This window comes from Ipomoea nil, unplaced genomic scaffold, assembly GCF_001879475.1.
Source record: "Ipomoea nil cultivar Tokyo-kokei standard unplaced genomic scaffold, Asagao_1.1 scaffold2818, whole genome shotgun sequence".
NCBI classification, from domain to species: domain Eukaryota; kingdom Viridiplantae; phylum Streptophyta; class Magnoliopsida; order Solanales; family Convolvulaceae; genus Ipomoea; species Ipomoea nil.
Genome location: NW_017619246.1, coordinates 1,745,471 through 1,766,036, shown reverse-complemented (window position 1 = coordinate 1,766,036; position 20,566 = coordinate 1,745,471). Strand labels below are relative to the sequence as shown.

Sequence of the window (20,566 nt, the reverse complement as noted above, 5' to 3'; positions counted from 1 at the left end):
AAATAGTTATTGATGATATCCATCTGATTCTCCAAAACTTTTGCAATTAAAACCATATCATCGGCAAACAAAAGGCGGGTAAGTTCATGGCCATACCTGGATAGTCGGATTCCTTTCCACCTTTTGGCATTGTCTTCTTGTTTGATAAGCTTGCTCAAGCGATCCATGCATAAAACGAATAGACATGGAGATATCGGGTTTCCTTGCCGAAGGGCTCACGTAGGTTTAATCCAATCAATCTTTGTTCCTTTCCAAAGAATTCCAAGGCGCTGGGATTCTACACAATTCATAATCACATTTATCTAGTGGTCCTCTAGGCCTAAGCTTTTAAGGGTTTCCAGGAGAAAACTCCAAGATAACCTATCATATGCTTTTTGTAGGTCTATTTTGAGGACCATTGATTTCATGCCACTTGTTTTAGTTCTCTTTGTGTGAAGAAGCTCCTGGTAGATAATAATGTTGTCAACTATTTGGCGCCCAGGGACAAAACTGCTTTGTTCTTCCCCCACAACTTCTTTCATCAGGTCTTTTAGGCGATTGGTAAGCACTTTTGAAATGACTTTGTATTTCACATTGCACAAGCTAATCGGTCTATATTAGGAAACCTTTTCCAGGTTCTTAACCTTAGGAATTAATGCAATAAGGGTATCATTCCATTCATCAGGCATTTCGGCATCTCTAAAGAATTTGGCTACCATTGTGTAAAGATCACCTCCTATATCGGTCCAAGCTTTCTGGTAGAAACCAGCATGGAAACCATCTGGTCCCAGTGCTTTGTAGGGTGCCATATCAAACAGCGCTTGTTTCACCTCTTCCACCGTCACCTCCATGTAAAATGTAAGTGTAAAATAATTTACACAATATTGGCTATTTTATTTTTAGTCTCATTAGCTTTAAATTAAATTAGTGTTGTTAGAATTATTTCTGTTTTGGACCTTGTGGTTACAAAATAAGTGGATGACATGCATTGGTGAATAAAGACTACGGATAAAGCATTCAAAGAAATAAGGTGTGTGGCTGTGGCTTATTCGAACAATGGAAAGCAAGAAAAAGGGCTACTTTTGAGGATCAAAAAAGGAGCTCATGATATGCTATAAAAAGTTGATGTTCGAAAGAAGACACTGCCAACTTGATCATTACAAATTGCGAGAGCTATCCTGATTTACTAAGCTATTCATTTTAATGTGATTTATTATTTAAGTCTTAAGAATATTTAATCTGTACTACATGATCAGTACGTGGTACTGCTGAAACATCTTGTGAAGATTGTTTGGGTTTTCGTGTGTCAGTCCTGGATAGGTGTTAGAAAGAGTGGTAGTGGTAAAGGCTGGAGGCCGTCTTCATTTACCTCTTGTAATACTCCTTTTGGTGAACATCTATAGTAGATTGGGTAGACGTGGGTTGCCCCGCAGATGTAGGAGAAGGAGCTCCGAACTGCGTAACAATTTCTTTGTGTTTTTAATTTACTTTATGCTTTCTGCTGTTATTATTTACACTTGCTTAAACGAGTCTAATTAATTAACGAAACTGGTGCATAACTTAATTAACGAATAAAAACACATTGCTTTTATTTTTCAAGTATCACTGAGCAATTTCAATTGGTATCAGAGCCTGTAGACTTAATCTATTAGTCTATCGATCTGGCGAATCCGTGTCTCTTGAACTTATCTCTTCAGCGGCTCTTTTTATTTATCTATTTATTGCTTATTTGTTTGATCTCACGGGGTGTTAAGTGTTGCAGAATGGATCGAACTAAAGCCATTCCCCAGTTGACTGGCGACAACTACGCATATTGGAAGGCGCGCACCCGTACGCATCTAAAGGCTCAAGGTGAAGCCATATGGCGGTCTGTGGTGTCAGGCTGGACACATCCCACTAAACCCAGTTCCAGCTCTAATGGAACAGAAGTCACTAAGCCAGAGACTGAGTGGACTCAGACAGAGATAACCAATGCAGGAAACAATGATAAAGCTTTAGACACAATCTATTCTCTTATGCATGAAAGCTAGTTCCCAATTGTTGCAGGTATTCCTTCAGCTAAAGATGCTTGGGAGGCTCTTGAGTCTACTTACGAAGGGACGACATCGGTAAAACAGTCAAAACTGCAACTGGTCCAGTCAGAATTCGAAGAGCTTCGCATGAATGAGGATGAGTCAATCATCGACTTTTACACACGCGTACAGGATCTAGAGAATCGCGCTATGGTCCTTGGTGAACCATTCTCGCAAGCAAAACTTGTTAAGAAAATACTGAGATCGCTACCCCCCAGGTTTCGAATGAAAGTCACAACTATCCAAGAGCATGATGGCTGGGAAAATAAAACTGTTACTCAGCTAATGGGAAATCTTAAAACATATGAAATGGAGATTCTAACTGATCATATGAAAAAAACAAAAAATGTTGCTTTTGCTGCTGAAGAAAATAACGTTGTATCCGATTCTGATGAAACTAGTGATGATACAGTTGCATTCTTAACTAAACAGTTTTCCAAAATTTTGAAACAAGTATCCAAAAACACACACAACAGGAATTCACAGAAGGAGCAACATCGTTCAAAACTGCGCCTAGAACATGGGCGTCAAACTTCAAACAGTCTGTCTCACGTCCAGGACAGTCCAAAGAAAAGTCCAACAATAAAGGAATCAAGTGTTACGAGTGCGAGGGCTTTGGACATGTACAAGCTGAGTGTGCCACCTATCTTCGACGCAAAAAATCTATGTCAGCCATTACCTGGAGTGATGACGAGCCTGACGTTGAACCAACTGGATCGGATGTCGAAGAAATCTCGGGTAATTTTGTTGCTTTTACGGAACGAGTTACTTGCAGTTCAGAACCGGTTGAAGACTCAGAAGGTGGTGAATATGTCTCTGCAGAAGATGTGGAACTAAATACCTTATCTTTTGAAGCTGAGTTTAACAAATTGTACCCCAAATGGGAAGCTTTAAGAAAAATGAACTGCAAACTAGCTAGTGAAATAGAGATTGTAACCAATGCAAATAAAGTATATCAAAATCAAGTAGCGGATAGGAATGTATTGCTTAAAGAAGCATCTGATTGAGAGGAAAGACTACAAAACGAAGTACAAACCGGAAATGTACTGCTTAAGGAGGCAGTTGACCTAGAAGCAAAACTTTAGCAAGAAGTACAGACCTTGAAACAGGAGCTCAGCACCTACAAACGACAAATCCAAATGATGGATACCACTTCAACACTTGATAAGATTCTTGATTCCGACAGGAAATCTTCTGCTAAATTTGGTTTGGGCTTCACTGGAAGTAACTCCAAAGATAAGACAGTGTTTGTTAAAGCATCCGGACCTGATCCAGACGACATCCCTGAATCCAGCACTATGAAACGCTCCTAAATAAGATATGCTATAAACTATATAATCCCGTTTGCCACTATTGCAGGTTATGCGGACATACCAGACTTGAATGTTACTATTTCTACAAGGATCAAAGAATTGAGAAGTTCAGGCAGAAGAACATACAACCGTTCAGAAAACAAATCTGGGTCAAAAAGACTGATTATATATCGTTTGTTTCATTTCATACTAAAAGAGCAGGAAGAGAAGAGAAATGGTATTTTGACAGCGGGTGTTCCCGTCACATGACAGGAAATGTCAAATTCCTGAACAACGTTAATACCAGTAACGGTGAAGTTACTTTTGGGGATGGTGCCAAAGGTCAGGTAACTGGCGTAGGCACTCTAAACGTAGCTGGTTTGCCGAAGCTGGACAAAGTGTTACTTGTCCGTGGACTTCACGCTAATCTTATTAGCATAAGTCAATTGTGCGACCAAAACTGGAACGTATGCATCACTAAAAATAGCTGCAGTGTGATGGACAAAACAAATCAGTGTGTCATGGAAGGTAAACGATCGACTGATAATTGCTATATTCTGACAAATAATGTGCTTTGTTGCAGGTCCAGCATGAATGATGCTGAACTATGGCATCAAAAAATGGGCCATCTCAGTTATAGACTTCTCGATAAACTTCTAAAAATAGAAGGTGTTCGTGGGTTACCAAAGATGAAAGTTGAGTCAACTATTTGTTGTGCATGCCAAGCTGGGAAACAAATCAAATCATCTCATCCAGCTCAACACACCATAAACACAAGCCGGTGCCTAGAATTGGTTCACATGGATCTCATTGGTCCAACTCAGACAAAAAGTTTCGGAGGTAACAAATATATACTGGTATGTGTTGATGACTTTTCTCGTTTTTCTTGGGTTATGTTTCTCAGGGAAAAATCTGAAGCGTTTGAAGCATTCAAGACACTGGGATTAAAAATTCAAAAGGAAAGAAATGAATCCATTAGCAGAATCCGAAGTGATCACGGCAGAGAATTCGAAAACAAGTTGTTCGATGATTTTTGTAATCAATCAGGGATTACACATGAGTATTCAGCCCCAAAAACTCCACAACAAAACGGAGTCGTGGAAAGGAAAAATCGCACCATTCAGGAAATGGCAAGAGTGTTCTCAACGCCAAAGGATTACCACAAAAGTTCTGGGCTGAAACTGTAAACACCGCGTGTCACATCATCAACAGAGTTTATCTACACCCAGGCACAACACAAACTCCGTACGAACTATGGAAAAGTAAGAAGCCAAACATTACTTATTTTCACATTTTCGGCTCACGGTGTTTTATTTTGAAGGATAGGAATCCTATTTCTAAATTTGAACCAAAAAGCGACGAAGGAATTTTTCTCGGATATTCCACCAACAGCAGAGCCTATCGAGTATATAATAAAGTGACCAAAATCATCATGGAGTCCACAAATGTCCTCATTGATGATCGACCCAGTGAGATTACTGAAGTTCTCCAATCTGACCCAGCGACAGAACCTGAAACTGGCCGTCCTAAAACCCCTGACGCTAGTATTCCAGAACCAGACCATGAGTCACCTACCTCATCGCCCATATAGAATCAACCAGATTCTGAACTTGAGACAGAATCAGAACATGATCACGATGATATTGATATTCCAACTCGTATCCAGAAAAATCATCCGATTCAGAATGTGATTGGAGAACCCAGTTCAGGTGTGAAAACTAGAGGTAAACCAAAACGCGACTATCTTGAACTAGCTGGATACTCTTGCTATACATCGCAGATTGAACCAAAGAACATCAAAGAAGCCTTAACCGATGAACACTGGATCAAGGACATGCAAGAAGAATTGGGAAATTTGAAAGAAACAAGGTATGGACTCTAACCCCTAAACCGAATAACGTAAATGTTGTAGGTACCACGTGGATTTTTCAAAACAAAACTGACATAGCCGGCAATATCGCTCGAAATAAAGCAAGACTGGTAGCTCAAGGGTATTCCCAAATCGAGGGAATCGACTACGACGAGACGTTTGCTCCAGTGGCTCGCCTGGAATCAATCCGATTGCCTCTCTCCATTGCCTGTGCTCTAAAAATCAAACTCTTTCAGATGGATGTTAAAAGAGCCTTTCTAAATGGCTATCCCACTGAGGATATATATGTTGCGCAACCGAAAGTGTTTGAAGACCCGCAACATCCAGAATATGTATACAAGCTTCAAAAAGCTCTATACGGGCTAAAACAAGCCCCAAGAGCCTGGTACGAAAGACTCGGCCCAATATTTACTTCAGAATAATTACAAACGAGGGGGATCAGACAAAACTTTGTTCATAAAACGATCAGGTAAAAACATAACTATTGCACAAGTTTACGTTGACGATATTGTGTTTGGGTCCACACAGACAGGTGAAATGGACAGACTGGTCAAAGTTATGCAACAAGAGTTCGAAATGAGTATGATCGGAGAACTGACTTACTTTCTAGGATTACAAGTCAATCAGTCAAAAGAAGGGATATTTATTTCTCAAGCGAAATATGCGAAAAATCTCATATCAAAATTCGGTCTTGAATCTGCAAAAGATGCCCGGACACCTGTCTCAACAACTACAAAATTATCTAAAGACAATCAAGGAACTTCCATTGACTCCACCTTGTACAGGAGTATGATTGGCAGTCTACTGTACTTAACTGCTAGTAGACCAGACATCATGGTAAGTGTTGGAATGTGTGCACGCTATCAAGCAGATCCAAAGGAATCGCACTTAAAGGCAGTCAAACGTATTATAAAATACGTTAAAGGTACAATCAGTTATGGTATTTGGTATTCTACTGACACTAATCTTAGTCTTACAGGTTTTAGTGATGCTGACTGGGCTGGTAACGCCGATGATAGAAAAAAACACGTCAGGAGGATGCTTCTTTATCGGGAAAAATCTAGTTGCCTGGTTGAGTAAAAAGCAGAATTCAATATCGCTCAGCACTGCAGAAGCCGAGTACATAGCTGCCGGTAGTTGTTGTACTCAACTACTTTGGATGCGTCAAATGCTTTCAGACTACAGGTTTGATCAGAAAAATATGACCATTTTCTGTGACAACACTAGTGCAATCAACATATCAAAAAACTTGGTCCAACATTCTCGGACGAAGCACATAGACATATGTCATCATTTCATCCGTGAACTAGATGAAGACAAAGAAATTACGTTAGACTATTTTTCTACTGACAAAAATCTTGCAGATTTATTCACAAAGCCATTAGACAAATCCAGGTTTGAATTAATTCGCGCAGCTCTCGGAGTTTGTACGATTACTGTCTAATTCCTACTAGCAGGTATTTGTTTTGTATTTTTTTTTTATTTTTTATCTAACAATTTGTTATTACGTATTTTTTCCCAGGGACAAGTGATATGTATTTTTTTCTCAAGGTCTAAGCGTTTTCGTTTTTTTTTTTTTTTTTTTTTTTTTTAATGCCTATACTTATATTTCTAATAAGTTTGTTTTCTTTGTTCGGGTGCCTCATGTTACATCTAGAAGACTTATTCAAGCCAAACACCTATTCTCTATCCTACTCCTACTCAATAGCCTACATAATATCCTAAGTCTTCTACCCGTCCCATCCCTCACAACTTTTGAGAAGCCATCAAATCAACATTTAAGTCCTTGTCTCATTCCTTACCTCCACTAAGCCTAGCCGAAACACTACACTCGTTCGTCTTCTTCTTCATCTACCCCTCACGCCACTTTTTTTTTCTCTCTTTTCGAAGCCTCCATTAATGGAGAACCCATTCCTCTCTCTAGATTCCTCGATCATATGCAAGAACCCATCTTTTTCGTAAAATTATACTTGCCACCATCAAAGAGCTTTCCTTTTTGCTTGAAGGACTCTCAGACAAGGAACAACGCCAACTGCTTGCCCTTGCCCGCCATATCTCTGCCGCTCCATTCCCCATTCCGGCCGAGACAGCAGCCGCACCTGCTGTACCAGAGCCGCTACCAGCGACAGTCTCTCTCTCTCTCCATCTAATCCTGTGGTATCTCCCTTGTCTCTCTCTCCTCTAGAACATGCATTGTCTACTTCTCGCAAAATTGATTTCAATGTCTCCTTACCTGAGCAGTTTGTGTCTACTGTGCCTAGTAGTTCCATAAATGTGTGATCTTTACCTTTGCCTAATGATCCCTAAGATCCGGCCTCTCACTACTTGTCCGGCTGTCCCACTCCCTTGGTTGCTTTTTCTGATTATGTGAGTTCCTTGCCCTCAAATTTCTCCATTCGAAATATTGCTCAAAATTTATCTTCTCCAGTTGTGGCTATGACATGCTCTGCCTTCTCTATACCCATTCACATTCCCGCCTCTCTGACCAAAACTGAACATACACCTCTGTCTGTGTCACCTACTCAAGACTCTGTCCCTCTTATTACTGTGCCTCTATCTAAGACTTCCCGAAAGGGAAAAGAAAAGTTGTCTGATGTAGGTCATGCCGAGAAGCGAAAAATTTCAGCAGTTGATGATGTGGATATTCACTCTGACCGCAAACATAAAAGAAGGGGGTCCACTCTTCCGCCCAGAATCACTCGGTCCCGAGCCCAAGCTGACACACCTGCCGTAACTATCACATCCGGCTCCAAATCGAAAGGGTCCAGGAAGGTCTACTAACCAAAACTTCTGTCACCCGATTTATTTGCTATTTGGAAGACCCATGTCAACCGCGATTTTATTGTCAAAAAGTCTATCAATGAAGAAGACTTGGCTGCCAAATGCAACATTATCCCACTGTTGCGTGATCAAAATTTGCTTGCATCTCTACTGCATGTTGGTCCCTACTCCGCATGGTTGATGGCAGAATTCTACACAAATTTGACCTTGGACACATTCACTGAAGGCTCCGCGCGGTTTCATCAGGTTTTCATTCGCGGCACTTGGTATCCCTTCGGGCCTACGAAAATTAATGCTTATTTGGGCACACCGAATCATCCTGCTTCTCCGGATCTTAGCCCACACTTGTTGGCAGCTGCACTCACTCATAATAAAGCGGTTTCATGGCCGAGTGACGGACTTTCAAGCTTGAAACTCACCACTCTCTATTCAGTGCTTCTTCGCCTTGCGTCAGCTAATTGGGTCCCGGCAGTGCGTCGTCACCTAGTTCCGGAACATCTCGCTGGCCTCCTCTACAAAATCAGGAACCGTCTACCGTTCAACCTAGGCATGGTCATTTTCTCTCACTTAATGTCTTTTTTGCAGAAGAAGGTAGCCAAAGTCAATCTCCCATTTCCGAGTTTGATTTATGGGGTACTTCAAGAACATGGTTTTGAGCCCTAGAAGGAAGAAGTGATTACAACTCCTGACAATGCTTATATATTTGATGATCGGCTTACACAGAAGAGTCATTATGATGATAGGGCTTCTCTTGATCCGCTTCCTGCTATTCCGCCTCCAGCTCCATTGGTTTCTGCGCCAGCCTCATCTGCTGACACGGTGTCAGCCTCTCGTCCAGGCCCGAGATTGGTTCCCAAAGAACCTCCAACGTTGGTTGATCGTTGAAAAATTGTGCTCACACTTGAGGCCTCTATTGCACATGTTCAGCAATCAGTTGCTTCTCAACAAGCCACCATCTCTGGCCTTGCAAATCTTCGTGATGCACAGCTCAAAGAAATCGCTCGCATGGAAGCCATTCACGCTCAAATTCTGGCTGACACTGGGCTGCTTCCTCTGGTTCTGACTCTGAAGATGAAGATGATGATTCCGACTCGGGCACCCCGTCTGCACGGTAAATCTAATCCACTATTATGATGTTCACCTTCCTTTGTCAATTATTTGGCAAAAAGGGGGGGTTTTGGAGTATTTTGGAAAGGGGGAGTATTATATTAAGGTAACTTTGGAGTATGTTGGAAACTTTTTGCGTAACTTTGGAGTATGTTGGAAACTTTTTGCAGTATTGGATGCTTTTGGAATTATTTAGCAGTGGTTATAATTTTTTGGAAGTCTTTATGTTATTCATTATGGAAATAATAGAACTATATTAGTTAGGGGAGTAGTAGTTGTGTTTGGTACGTTGGTACATCTAACAAGTTGAATGGATGTTTCGGGTTATGCTTCTCTCAAATGAACAACTTAATTTATGATGTGGTATGCTATGAATTCAATGCTTCTGTGGTTGATTCAAGAATTGAAGATTTTGAATCAGGTACTTTATTCTCACATGGTCCAAAAAGAACTTAAGTTGTTTTAGCTTTATTCTTTTGTGTCTTGTTAAGTACCTATACTAAGGGCCATAAATAAAATTAAATTGATTCTTGCCCAAAGTATTTGATACTCATATTTTCCCAAATAAAATGCCAAAGGGGGAGATTGTAAGTGTAAAATAATTTACACAATATTGGCTATTTTATTTTTAGTCTCATTAGCTTTAAATTAAATTAGTGTTGTTAGAATTATTTTTGTTTTGGACCATTTGGTTACAAAATAAGTGGATGACATGCATTGGTGAATAAAGACTACGGATGAAGCATTCAAAGAAATAAGGTGTGTGGCTGTGGCTTATTCGAACAATGGAAAGCAAGAAAAAGGGCTATGTTTGAGGATCAAAAAAGGAGCTCATGATATGCTATAAAAAGGTGATGTTCGAAAGAAGACACTGCCAACTTGATCATTACAAATTGTGAGAGCTATCCTGATTTACTAAGCTATTCATTTTAATGTAATTTATTATTTAAGTCTTAAGAATATTTAATCTGTACTACATGATCAGTACGTGGTACTGCTCAAGCATCTTGTGAAGATTAATTGGGTGTTCGTGTATTAGTCCTGGATAGGTGTTAGAAAGAGTGGTAGTGGTAAAGGCTGGAGGCCGTCTTCATTTACCTCTTGTAATACTCCTTTTGGTGAACATCTATAGTGGATTGGGCAGACGCGAGAGGTAATACTCCTTTTGGTGAACATCTATAGTGGATTGGGCAGACGCGGTTGCCCCGCAGACGTAGGAGAAGGAGCTCCGAACTGCGTAACAATTTCTTTGAGTTTTTAATTTACTTTATGCTTTCTACTGTTATTATTTACACTTGCTTAAATGAGTCTAATTAATTATCGAAACTGGTGCATAACTTAATTAACAAGTAAAAACACATTGCTTTTATTTTTCAAGTATCACAGAGCAATTTCATAAAACAAGGAAAGAGTATCAGTATTTAAATTAGTTTCATTATAACAAGCATACCTGGTAGGCGACTGGCTTTCGTTCGTGCTTAAAATACTCCGGAAGTGGTCTTGAATCATGCAATCCGTATCTTCGTCATTGTAAACCCACTCCCCGGCTTCATTCTAGAGACCTGCATTAAAACTTGTAGCATGTCTAACTATACTTATAGCATGATAATACTTTGTATTACGATCTCCTGAAGCTATTCACTCCTCTCTCGATCTTTGGAACCAATTCAACTCCTCTAGGTATAGCACTTCCTCGAGCTCCCGTCTAAGTTTGGCATAAAGCTTTATAAGACCATTGTTGGCGTAGATTGACATGGCTTTTTGAACAACATTGATCCTAGCTGCGAGCCTCCTCTTTCTTTTAGTCAGATCACCAACTACAGTTTTGCTCCAGTCCACAAGTTTATTTTTAGTTTGACTCAATTTTTCACCAAAGCCAGCGTGGTGCTATTCCACACGTTATTGATTACTTTCATAAAATCCTTACGAGCAGTCCAGGATGCTTGGAATTGAAACCTTCGTTGGTTCCTCGCTCCATTCTGATCGGTAGTCCCCAACAATATTTGATTATGATTAGACGAAATGTTTGGGAGGTGGGATATAGTCGCACTAGGATATATATCAAGCCAGTCGTCGGAACATAATCCCCTGTCCAGTCTCGCGCCCCGGAAGGTATTAGAGTTATTTCCTCTTTTCCACGTAAAAGTAGGTCCTTTATATCTCATGTCGATCAGGCTTTCCTGATTAACCCAGTCAACAAAATCTCTACTTCTTTGATCATTGAACGAGGTAGTTTGGATAACCTCATCGCTGCTTAGGACCGAATTGAAATCCCCTATAGCTAACCAAGGCTGTGAGATTTTACAAACATCCTTGCCAAGATCCCTCCAAAGACTACGTTTCAGGGCCTTGGTTGGGATCACGTAAATAATCGCGAGATTCCATTTCACATGCTTAATGCTTTTGACCTCCATAAGAACATACTGGGGTGCGTTTTAATCAAGATGGCTCTAAAGGAGTCATTCCAAAGAACCCATATTCCACCACTCATACCGATTGCTTCTACTCTGAGCCAACTATCAAACCCAAGCTTGTAACACATTTCATTAGCTCCAACCCCCGAGGACTTGGGTTCGAGCACACAGAAACAAACCGGCTTAAATTTCCTAATCATGGACCAGGCGGCTCTAAGGAACTTTTTAGAGGCCGCCCCTTGTGCATTCCAGACAACGATCATGGAAACAAAAAAAAAAAATAGAAAAGGCAACACTGCAAACATGAGAAATGAAACACACTCAAACAGCATCACCTTCCGGGATGCTAGCTTTCTCCGCCTCACCATCACACTCGTGCCAAAGGCCTTCATCCATGAGATCATCTTCTTTATTACGTGGATCATTATGATGTTCAAAAAGATCATTGGTGAAGAGTTCTTGGACCTGCATTCCCAATTCTTCATTTTCCACCGTTACACTCGTCGGCTGCTTGTTGTTCTTGGACCCACGAACAATTGTGAGTTGTCTCAGCAGCATCGCGATTTGGTTTAGTTTGGGCACGGGAAGAGCTGGCCTTCCCTGATTGCATACTTTGGGTTGCGTTCTTCCCTGCATGTGTTTGGGGACAGTTCTTTCTTCATTAAGGATTTGTTTCTCCGTTATTTGCACATCTGGTCTTTTTCCTTTCTCTTTATTGTTTGATCCACCAGTCTTGCTGATGCTCACGTTTTTGTTCTCTCTTGCACCTCCAGTCTTGTTGCTTTCCACGTTACCATTCTCATTTCGATTTGCTTTCTCATTCGCCTCGCTACTTTCCTTTATTCCTTTATCATTTTCCTCATTTTCTATCTTCCCATTTTCGTTCTCCTCACTATCCTCCACAAGGGGCCGCAAATCTGGACTCTGTGATTATTTCCATGTGGGAGTTATTAACATTCTTTTTTTTTTATTCGAATTAACCTCCGCGATTCTTTACTCAGTACCGTTAGCCTCCCTAGTATTCTTTTTATCATTACCATTTTTGTTGATACTTTTTCCTTTTTGTGCTTTATTCTTCCTTCTGTATTCCAATTTTGGTGGCTAACATCCACTGCCCATATTTCTCCGTGATTTTTGGGCTGATTAATGGCGGTTGATTTGTTTCCATCTTGAATCTTGCCCCTCTCCCGCCGAAGCTCCACCCCCCGTCTCCGATGATCCGTTGACATGAGTATCGTCCTTGTTGCATCTGTCGGTACTATGGCCATAGGTTCCATAATTGAAGCACACCATGTGGATCCCATATCATATTCTATTCGTTTAACCTTTCGTTGCACACCATAAATTTTGATCGCAAAGGTTTTGTGATGTCGACTTCTACACACATGTGCGCAAATCTAACCCCTGGATACAATACTTATTGCCTGATCAACATATTTTGGCTCACGTATCATTCTTCCAACTTTCATCAGGAACGACAGATCAAAGTACTCAACCGGCATATCCAGAAATCTCACCTATACTAGCATACTTTCTGTTTTATCAGTGTTTGGATCAAACTTATGTTTTATCAGTGTTTGGATCAAACTTATGTTTTATTCAGTGTTTGGATCAAACTTATGTCTCCAGTCTTGAACTATTAGATAATGATCCATGATAGTCCAAGGCCCCCCATACTTCGCAAATTCATAATCATCTACAGACCAAAATCTTACTAGAAAATAGTCATCATTGAGAGCAATAACCTCCATTTTTTTTGCTGCCATATGGCATAGAGTCTCTTTGAAAGGTATGTGTAACCTACTTGCCGCCAAAGACTCTCACAATCACCGACTGTCTCCATGGTTTCTGTAACACCCCGTGTTACCCCTTTAAAATTCAAATTAATTATTTAATCAAATCCGCTAAGAATAATTGAAATGGATTTAAGTTAATCAGAGTCCCTTAATTAATTGGTGTCGTCCATGGTGGACCGTTGACCCTTGTTTATATTAAAGTCTTAAGCCTGTAAGGAATAAAGAAGGATGACCCATTATTAATCAGATTCGTATTAGGAATCCTAAACCTCTTATCCATTCAGATTCGTATTAGGGATCCTAAACTATATAAAGGGAATTAGAAGCATTAGAACCCTATCACCCATATCTCCCTCTCCCCACACGAAATCCCTCCCAAGAATTCAGACAAAGAATCCCCACTACCAAGCCTAGGAAAGATTGATAGGAAAAAGACCCTGAGGAAAGATTCTAGAAGTCATAATAGGTTTAATTAAAGCTACCAGGTAACCCATTTCTTACAAAACCTATTTCCTTGCTATCTTTTATTGATTGGTTCCGTTGGGTGATTGAATGTGTGATTTTGTATGTTTGCCTTGTTAGAGCTTGTCTTAAGAATTTATGGTATGGATTTTTGTTACTCTTGATATTCTTGATGGACTTGTGTGGTTGGTTGTATATTCTTGGTTATGAGCATTTAGAGCCCGTGTTAGGGTTTATTATGGTGAATCTTGTTATTCGTAACGATCTTGGCATTCTTGGGTGAGTTTATGCATGCTCAGGGATTAATCAAAGTTTAGGCTTGTCGTTAGGGTTTTGTATGTTGATTTCTTGAAGTTTTTGAGGTTCTTGATGTTGTTGAACTATTGTGTGCTTATTCTTGAGTCTTGGCATGTTTAGAGTTTGCGTTTAGGCTTCTATTGTGTTGTTTCTTGGCTCGTTCTACGTGTTAAAGTCCCTATGGTTGTTGTATGTGTTTTGACATGTTTAAGACTTGATTTTGGATGATTGGATGAATTCCCAGGTTTGGGAAATTGGCCAAGGAACGTGTTCCAGCGAGTAGTCGACGGGGGAACGACCCCCCACTCAACCACCCGCCGGATTTGAGGGATGTTCCCGCAGGAGGCGGGGCGGGTGGACGGCCACCCCGCCGGTCCACCCGCGGGAACCATAAGATGCCGCCTGGTGGGAGGACAGGCGGGTGGTCGGCCACCCGCCGGTCAACCTGCTGGAACGGCGTGGTTCCGCTGGTGGAGGTTGTCCTCCCGCCGTACACCCGTGGGTACGGGCCGACGCAGGGTTGTTCGGTCTTCGTGGGTCAAACGCCATGTTGAGAGTCCATGTGAATAATGAGCCCATCCCTAGTCATCCCATTGTAGAGTCATTATTAAGTCTTACTTGTGCGTTGTTGTCCATGATGAGAAGAATAGATATGAGATTGGTGGTAAAAACAGTGATTGGTGGTTGATGCATTGCGCGTGCTTGTGTGATAGGGCTGCAACACTTTTGGTGTGTGGTGTTGTGATAAGTCTCAAAACATGCTAAAATTCTGTGAGCTTTCCTAAGGTTTTGCATGTGTATTTTAACCGAAAAGTCTTATTTATTGAGCAAATTACCTAAAAAGCACGAATGTGATAGGACCGACCTTCCTAATTATATTTATGTGTTTTTGGATATTTTAGGACACAAAACGTGGTAAAAAGGCTGGAAAAGCTAGGCCGAGGCGAACGCGCGAATGAGGACCGAACACGCCAAGGCTACGCACGAAGAAGAGGGACGGAATGGGAATTATTTCCCATTCATGCCCTCCTCACGCCGTGAGGGCTGCGCAAATGGAGCATTAAAGGAGGCCGGACGAAGCTACGCACGGAGGGGCTTAATACCCCATTCACGCCGCCGTCACGGCGTGACGCCGTGCATGAATGAGAGGTCGAATGGTTTCAACATATTTAAGCTCAAAAGTTTCATTTTGCAAGGGAGAGCGAACTTTGTGTAGAGAGATTTCACTAGATTAGATCTGATTTTTAGAGAGAGATTAGTAGGGTTAGAATAGGTTTCTAGAGAGAGATTTAGATCTACAATAGCAAACACCTTGTATGCTAGATTTTGCAAAGAAGCTTGAAGATTGAAGGCATTTTGGCTAGTAGATCTCCATCAACAATTTGTATTCGGTGGATCTAAACGAATGGGTTAATTCTACCTTGTGCTTTATTATATATCTCTTTTTACCCTTTGATTGTTGAGATCTTAACCATGCTTGGCTAAATCTAGTGTATAGGGTTGAGGTGTAGATTGTTGTTGTGATGATGCTTTGATTTGCTTATCTTGTGATGTTTGATTGATTGTTGACTATGTGGATGTCTTGTTGTCGAGGATGATCTTTGTGACATTCTTGGACTAGGGCCCAACTCCTCGGATGGTGTTGGAAACCTAGGTCTAGGCAAGAAATTGCTAGATCCGGTAGCCTTGATCCTCTTCATTTCCCCGTCTACGATCCGAAAGGGCAAGACCCGGAAAGAAGTGAGGGCAAAGTGTTTGTTTAAATTCCCAATAGAGAACAAGAGTTCCTACATGGCGTTAGACCGAACCGGCTATCGCACTAGCCATCCGCTTCTCTTGACTAGTAGCGCATAATCAAATCACCACAAGACTCCCCTTGCGGGATTGACCAATCACACAACACAATCAAAACACGATCCTACTCGCCTTTCTCTCTCTGAGTAAATTCCTATTCCCCGATCTACCTTTTCCATTCCAATAGCGTTCTAATTGCCTTCCAAACCAATAACGTCAATTCACTTTCCCGAATTGAGCCTTCAAGTGTCTCATCTACCTTACCTATTCTCAAGCCCAACTTCCAAGTTGTCATTCGTCGAGGGAACGATACTCGGGGTGGTTCTGACTCCTCGTTTTACCATCTATCCATAACAATCCCAAACACACACAACTTCAATCTTTTGACAACGTTTGATCCAGAACCGCACTTTTTAAGAAGTGAAAAGCGGGTGTTGTCAAAATGGCGCTGTTGTCGGGGAATGGCAAACGGTAGCTTGAGCTTTTGAGGAGTAAGGAAGTGCAACCTTGACGCTTGATTCAAAATTTTCTTTTTCTTTTACTTTTACCCAACAGTGTAGTTACTTCTAGCTACATTGCTTTCAAAACCAAATAAGAAATTGATGCACACCAGATCACATGGAACAGAAGGTTTGTTCCCCTAAATCCAGAAATTTAAAGAACATCAACAGGAAGGCTAAGAGCCGAAACAAATCAGAAAACACCAAGAAATATGGCATCCACAAGTACGGATACCAACCAACCACCTCAGACAGGAGTGAACTGTAATTTTGCATTTCTCATAATTACTAAATTATAAAAAAAGTTTGCTGTACATGATACTGATGCATGTCAGTTAAGCCGTCGCTATTAGTAATGGAAAAACATGAAGAAACACAGTAAAAATAAACAAACACACAGAACGATACACTCACACCAATGTTACCCATGTTGATACGTGTGTATCTACGTCAGGGAGCGATCACAATAGGCGTTTTTCGCCAATCCCTAAGTCATAATCCAAATGTACAAATGGCTAGATATACAAAATCTACCCAAGTGTCCCCACATCAAGTACATATACCCAGTCTACACAGGTTTAGCTGATTTGAAGATGGAGACCATTGCATACATAATAGTCCAATGAATCCTTCACTTGGAGAGACCAGCTCTGATGCAGTCACTTCAGTTGACCTCTATAAGGTGTTACCCACAACAGTGATATCTAGTAGTCATTTCGTTTTAAGCCCAGTCAGTAAATGCTTCTCATTCATCAATCTTAAACCCAATGAACATGTTGTATTGAAGGTGCATGACCCCATGCAACAGATCTGGACTCCAATCAAACTGATTCTGGAGTGTTTCTTCTGCTTATTTACTTGGCTGAACCATAGTTCCCTTAAAGAACTGGTCTTATTTAGATCTCTCTATGAACACACTCTCCATAAAGATTTCTCTGATTGTAGAAGTACGACTATAAAGAGGAATGTAATTCAGCTGATTAGGTTCCATTACCTTTCTTTAAGATAGCTGATCGCTTCTCCATACTGAGAGCGTATAAACCTCGTAAGATGCTCTAGGCAAACAGCTTTCCTAAATCAGATCTTCAGTGTCAGTTTCTTCGTGTCGTTGATCTGCTTGATTAGTAAACTGTAGACCCAACCGGAAGACCTAACCTATGCTTATAGTCAAATATATATGTCAATTATAAACCATGACATTGAGGTTTGAACATAAAAACACTAACAAACTCCCCTTGGCTATTATTTGCAAACAATCAACTATATAAAAAGAACTAAATATTATTTAAAGAAGCAATCGCGCAGTGTCAACTGATACAATACGGATACAAAAGAACATAAGATCCAAGCCATCTAAAAACAAAAAAACAATCGAACATCAAACATAACGCCCAGCGCAGGCCAGAAATACCAGATCAAAAACATCCCCCTGAGTACTACTTTCCGTCTCCTTTTTGCCAATGATAGGCCAAAAGATTTAAACATTTCAGGGAGAGTCACACGTCAACTTTCACGGATCCTCAGAGCCAGCAGCAGCACGTAGCAGGACAGGGTCCATGCGAGGAAAACAGTAGCTAACTCCAGGGCGCGCAGACAGTCAGTTGCTCTGGAAATGAATACCGTGCATCCGTCTTCAAGATCAGCAACTCGCGCCTTCAATTGGTTCGTAAAGCCTCTCATTACTTTAGATGTGGAGACTCATCTATACACAGCATCACGGTTCCGAATGGACTTGGGGCATCAGTTCATGGAACGGCATCATTAATATCGATCTCCAGAAAGTAAGATTCTTTATCACAAGGAAAGCAGGCGTCGGACTGATCACTTCGCGGGCATAGGCTTAAGACCCTGAGAGTAAGGATCCAAAAATCAGATTGGAAACGTAGTCTTACCGTCTGTTCCCCCGGAATGAACAGAGTTGAACATGATAAAAATATCCATATTGCCCAGATCACACTGGCATCTAGTTCCAATTCAGAATAAGAACACTGCAAGAAGCTTGCCAACCGTACTGTTGAAAGCGCTGATAGAAGCTATTTTTCAGAGCAGCGATGTAGGATGACATATCTAGACGTGAGATGCGAGCTCAGCAAATAGTCCTTATCTCCTGTAGGCCAAGATGTAGTATGTCCACCAGTAAGAGTTTTGCCACCACATCCCATTCAGTAACAGCTTCTTCTTGCACTGTAGGCAAGCCATAGTATTTATTTATCACATCTGGCCTAAAATCATACCACTTCCCTCTGATGAAGATTTGCATCGGTCGTGGCCCTGTGAGACTGTCAATCTCATCACTGAGATTGCAATAGAACTCATATGTGAGCAGCTTGGAGTAAGGGCAAACATCTGTAACAGTTTTCAAAAGACCAACTTCATTCAGCAAGGGCAGGATGTCGCAAACGAAGTTCAGTTGATTCTTATCCACAGTTCTTTGAACAATCAGCTCTCTTCTGACCATAGTGGCCCATTTTGTTTGTGCAGCAAGAGATACAAACTGAGGTTTGTAAACAGTAGTATCAATTCCTTCAATAGGTGGAACCTCCGGAGTTACACTTCGACCTCTTGACCTTGTGGTAGGTTTCCCTTTTCTGACAGAGGGGGCTGGTGCAGAAGAAGCTTGAGCAGGCAGTAGTGCCTTGTTGCTTAACAGAGGAACGTAGAGTCTTGAAAACTTGGTGGATAGGTGGGTCTCCTTCAGGCTTAGCAGTCTCACTCGACTTTCTATTCTTCACAGGCTGATCCACATCAACTTATCAGCACTGGTTTCAAACAACAACCTTCGTTGGAACATTCTTCCTTTTGTCCGTCTTGTTTCTCTGGATGGGGACTGAACAGGAGTCACCGAGTGGCTAGAATCAGAAACATTTGAAGATGAGCTCCCAACAATATTGATATCTCTCGAATTCTGAAATTCGTGGAATCGAGATGAGCAGTTCCCTCCAACAGTAGGGGCAACAGAAGAAGGTGCTTGGGATCCATACACCTCAGCCAGAATCTTATCATCTTCACTGGAGGATTCTGAAGGGTGTATCACTCGATAAGGTTGAGGGATCGAAGCAGATGGTAACCAGCAAAATGTCGCACATGTTCCAGGCCTTTTCTCCCAAAGATGTTGCAGTGTAAACAGGAACTCCACCTGTTTTCTCAGACTTGTGGGACTTGATAAATCAACAGTTTTAATAGTTGCAGGTAAGGCAGGAGGATCAACAGCAGGACAAGATTCTTTAGAGACATAAACAGTTTCAGACGGAGGCAGAGCAATGTTCTCAGAAGCACAAACAACCAGACTCAGTGGATTTGGCTCATCAGAGGACTTTGTTTTCTCATCAGACACATGTAACGCATCAGATTTTTCACCAGCAAAATTAGTCACAGGCAAAGATAAAGGATCAACATTCACAAGGGACTTCTCGGAACCCAAAGAAGATTGATTTTCAGGCAAAACCGACACAGACGATGGAATAGAAGAATCAACAGGTCTATCAGGAGAAATTTCAATAGGGGTTTCAGAATCATTTACCCGTTATGGAAGAATCTCCTGTCTGTGTGTTGCTTCTCTCTGAGCAGCTTCAAGATACAGAGCTTGGGACTCCTCTCGTCGTCGAGCTTCTTCAACAGATTGTAGGGCACGTTGAGGCAAAAAATTGAAGGAATGCCCCGGCCCGATTTCCATCGAAGGGTTCTGGAATAAACACTAGAGAGACGTCATCACTGGCTTCGGCGACCAACACAAGAAGTTCAGTTACATCATCTGCTGACCATTCAGCATAAAACTCCGAATAGTTGGTCATAACAGTCACCAGAATCTCGTCGCGAAGCAGAGGATCAAGCTTGAGCTTCTTCTTCATTGCCAACTGTAGAAGTGTCTGAATGTGTTTGAGGGCTGCCGCCGGACGGTGTACCTTGCTTCCAAGCTTAATGATGATGTTTCTTACGGGGTCCGCCATTTAAGATTAAGTGCGAGAAGAAGAATAAAACACCGAGAGCAGATAAGCACGGTAAATGGAGAGATGAGAGCTGAGGTGAGTTCTTTCTTCTTGACCCGGTATCATATAGGCTTAAGGGTGATGAACCCTAATTAATGCGGCAAGTCAAAATATCATGCAGAAGTGATTGATGGACACAACGGTACAGCTCCTTTTTAGGAAGGAAACGGAACCCAAGGGAATTTGAAATTCAAAAAGCATTGAGATCTTTTAAGA

At 41.3% G+C, this 20,566-nt stretch overlaps 1 protein-coding gene across 1 annotated transcript; it reads right to left on the bottom strand.

The window, feature by feature from the left end:
- Nucleotides 1–10,960: 10,960 nt before the first annotated feature.
- On the bottom strand, nucleotides 10,961–11,515 carry LOC109158425. The gene has a single exon (XM_019306336.1). It carries the CDS (start codon nucleotides 11,513–11,515, stop codon nucleotides 10,961–10,963), a length of 555 nt encoding a protein of 184 aa, XP_019161881.1.
- Nucleotides 11,516–20,566: the final 9,051 nt, after the last annotated feature.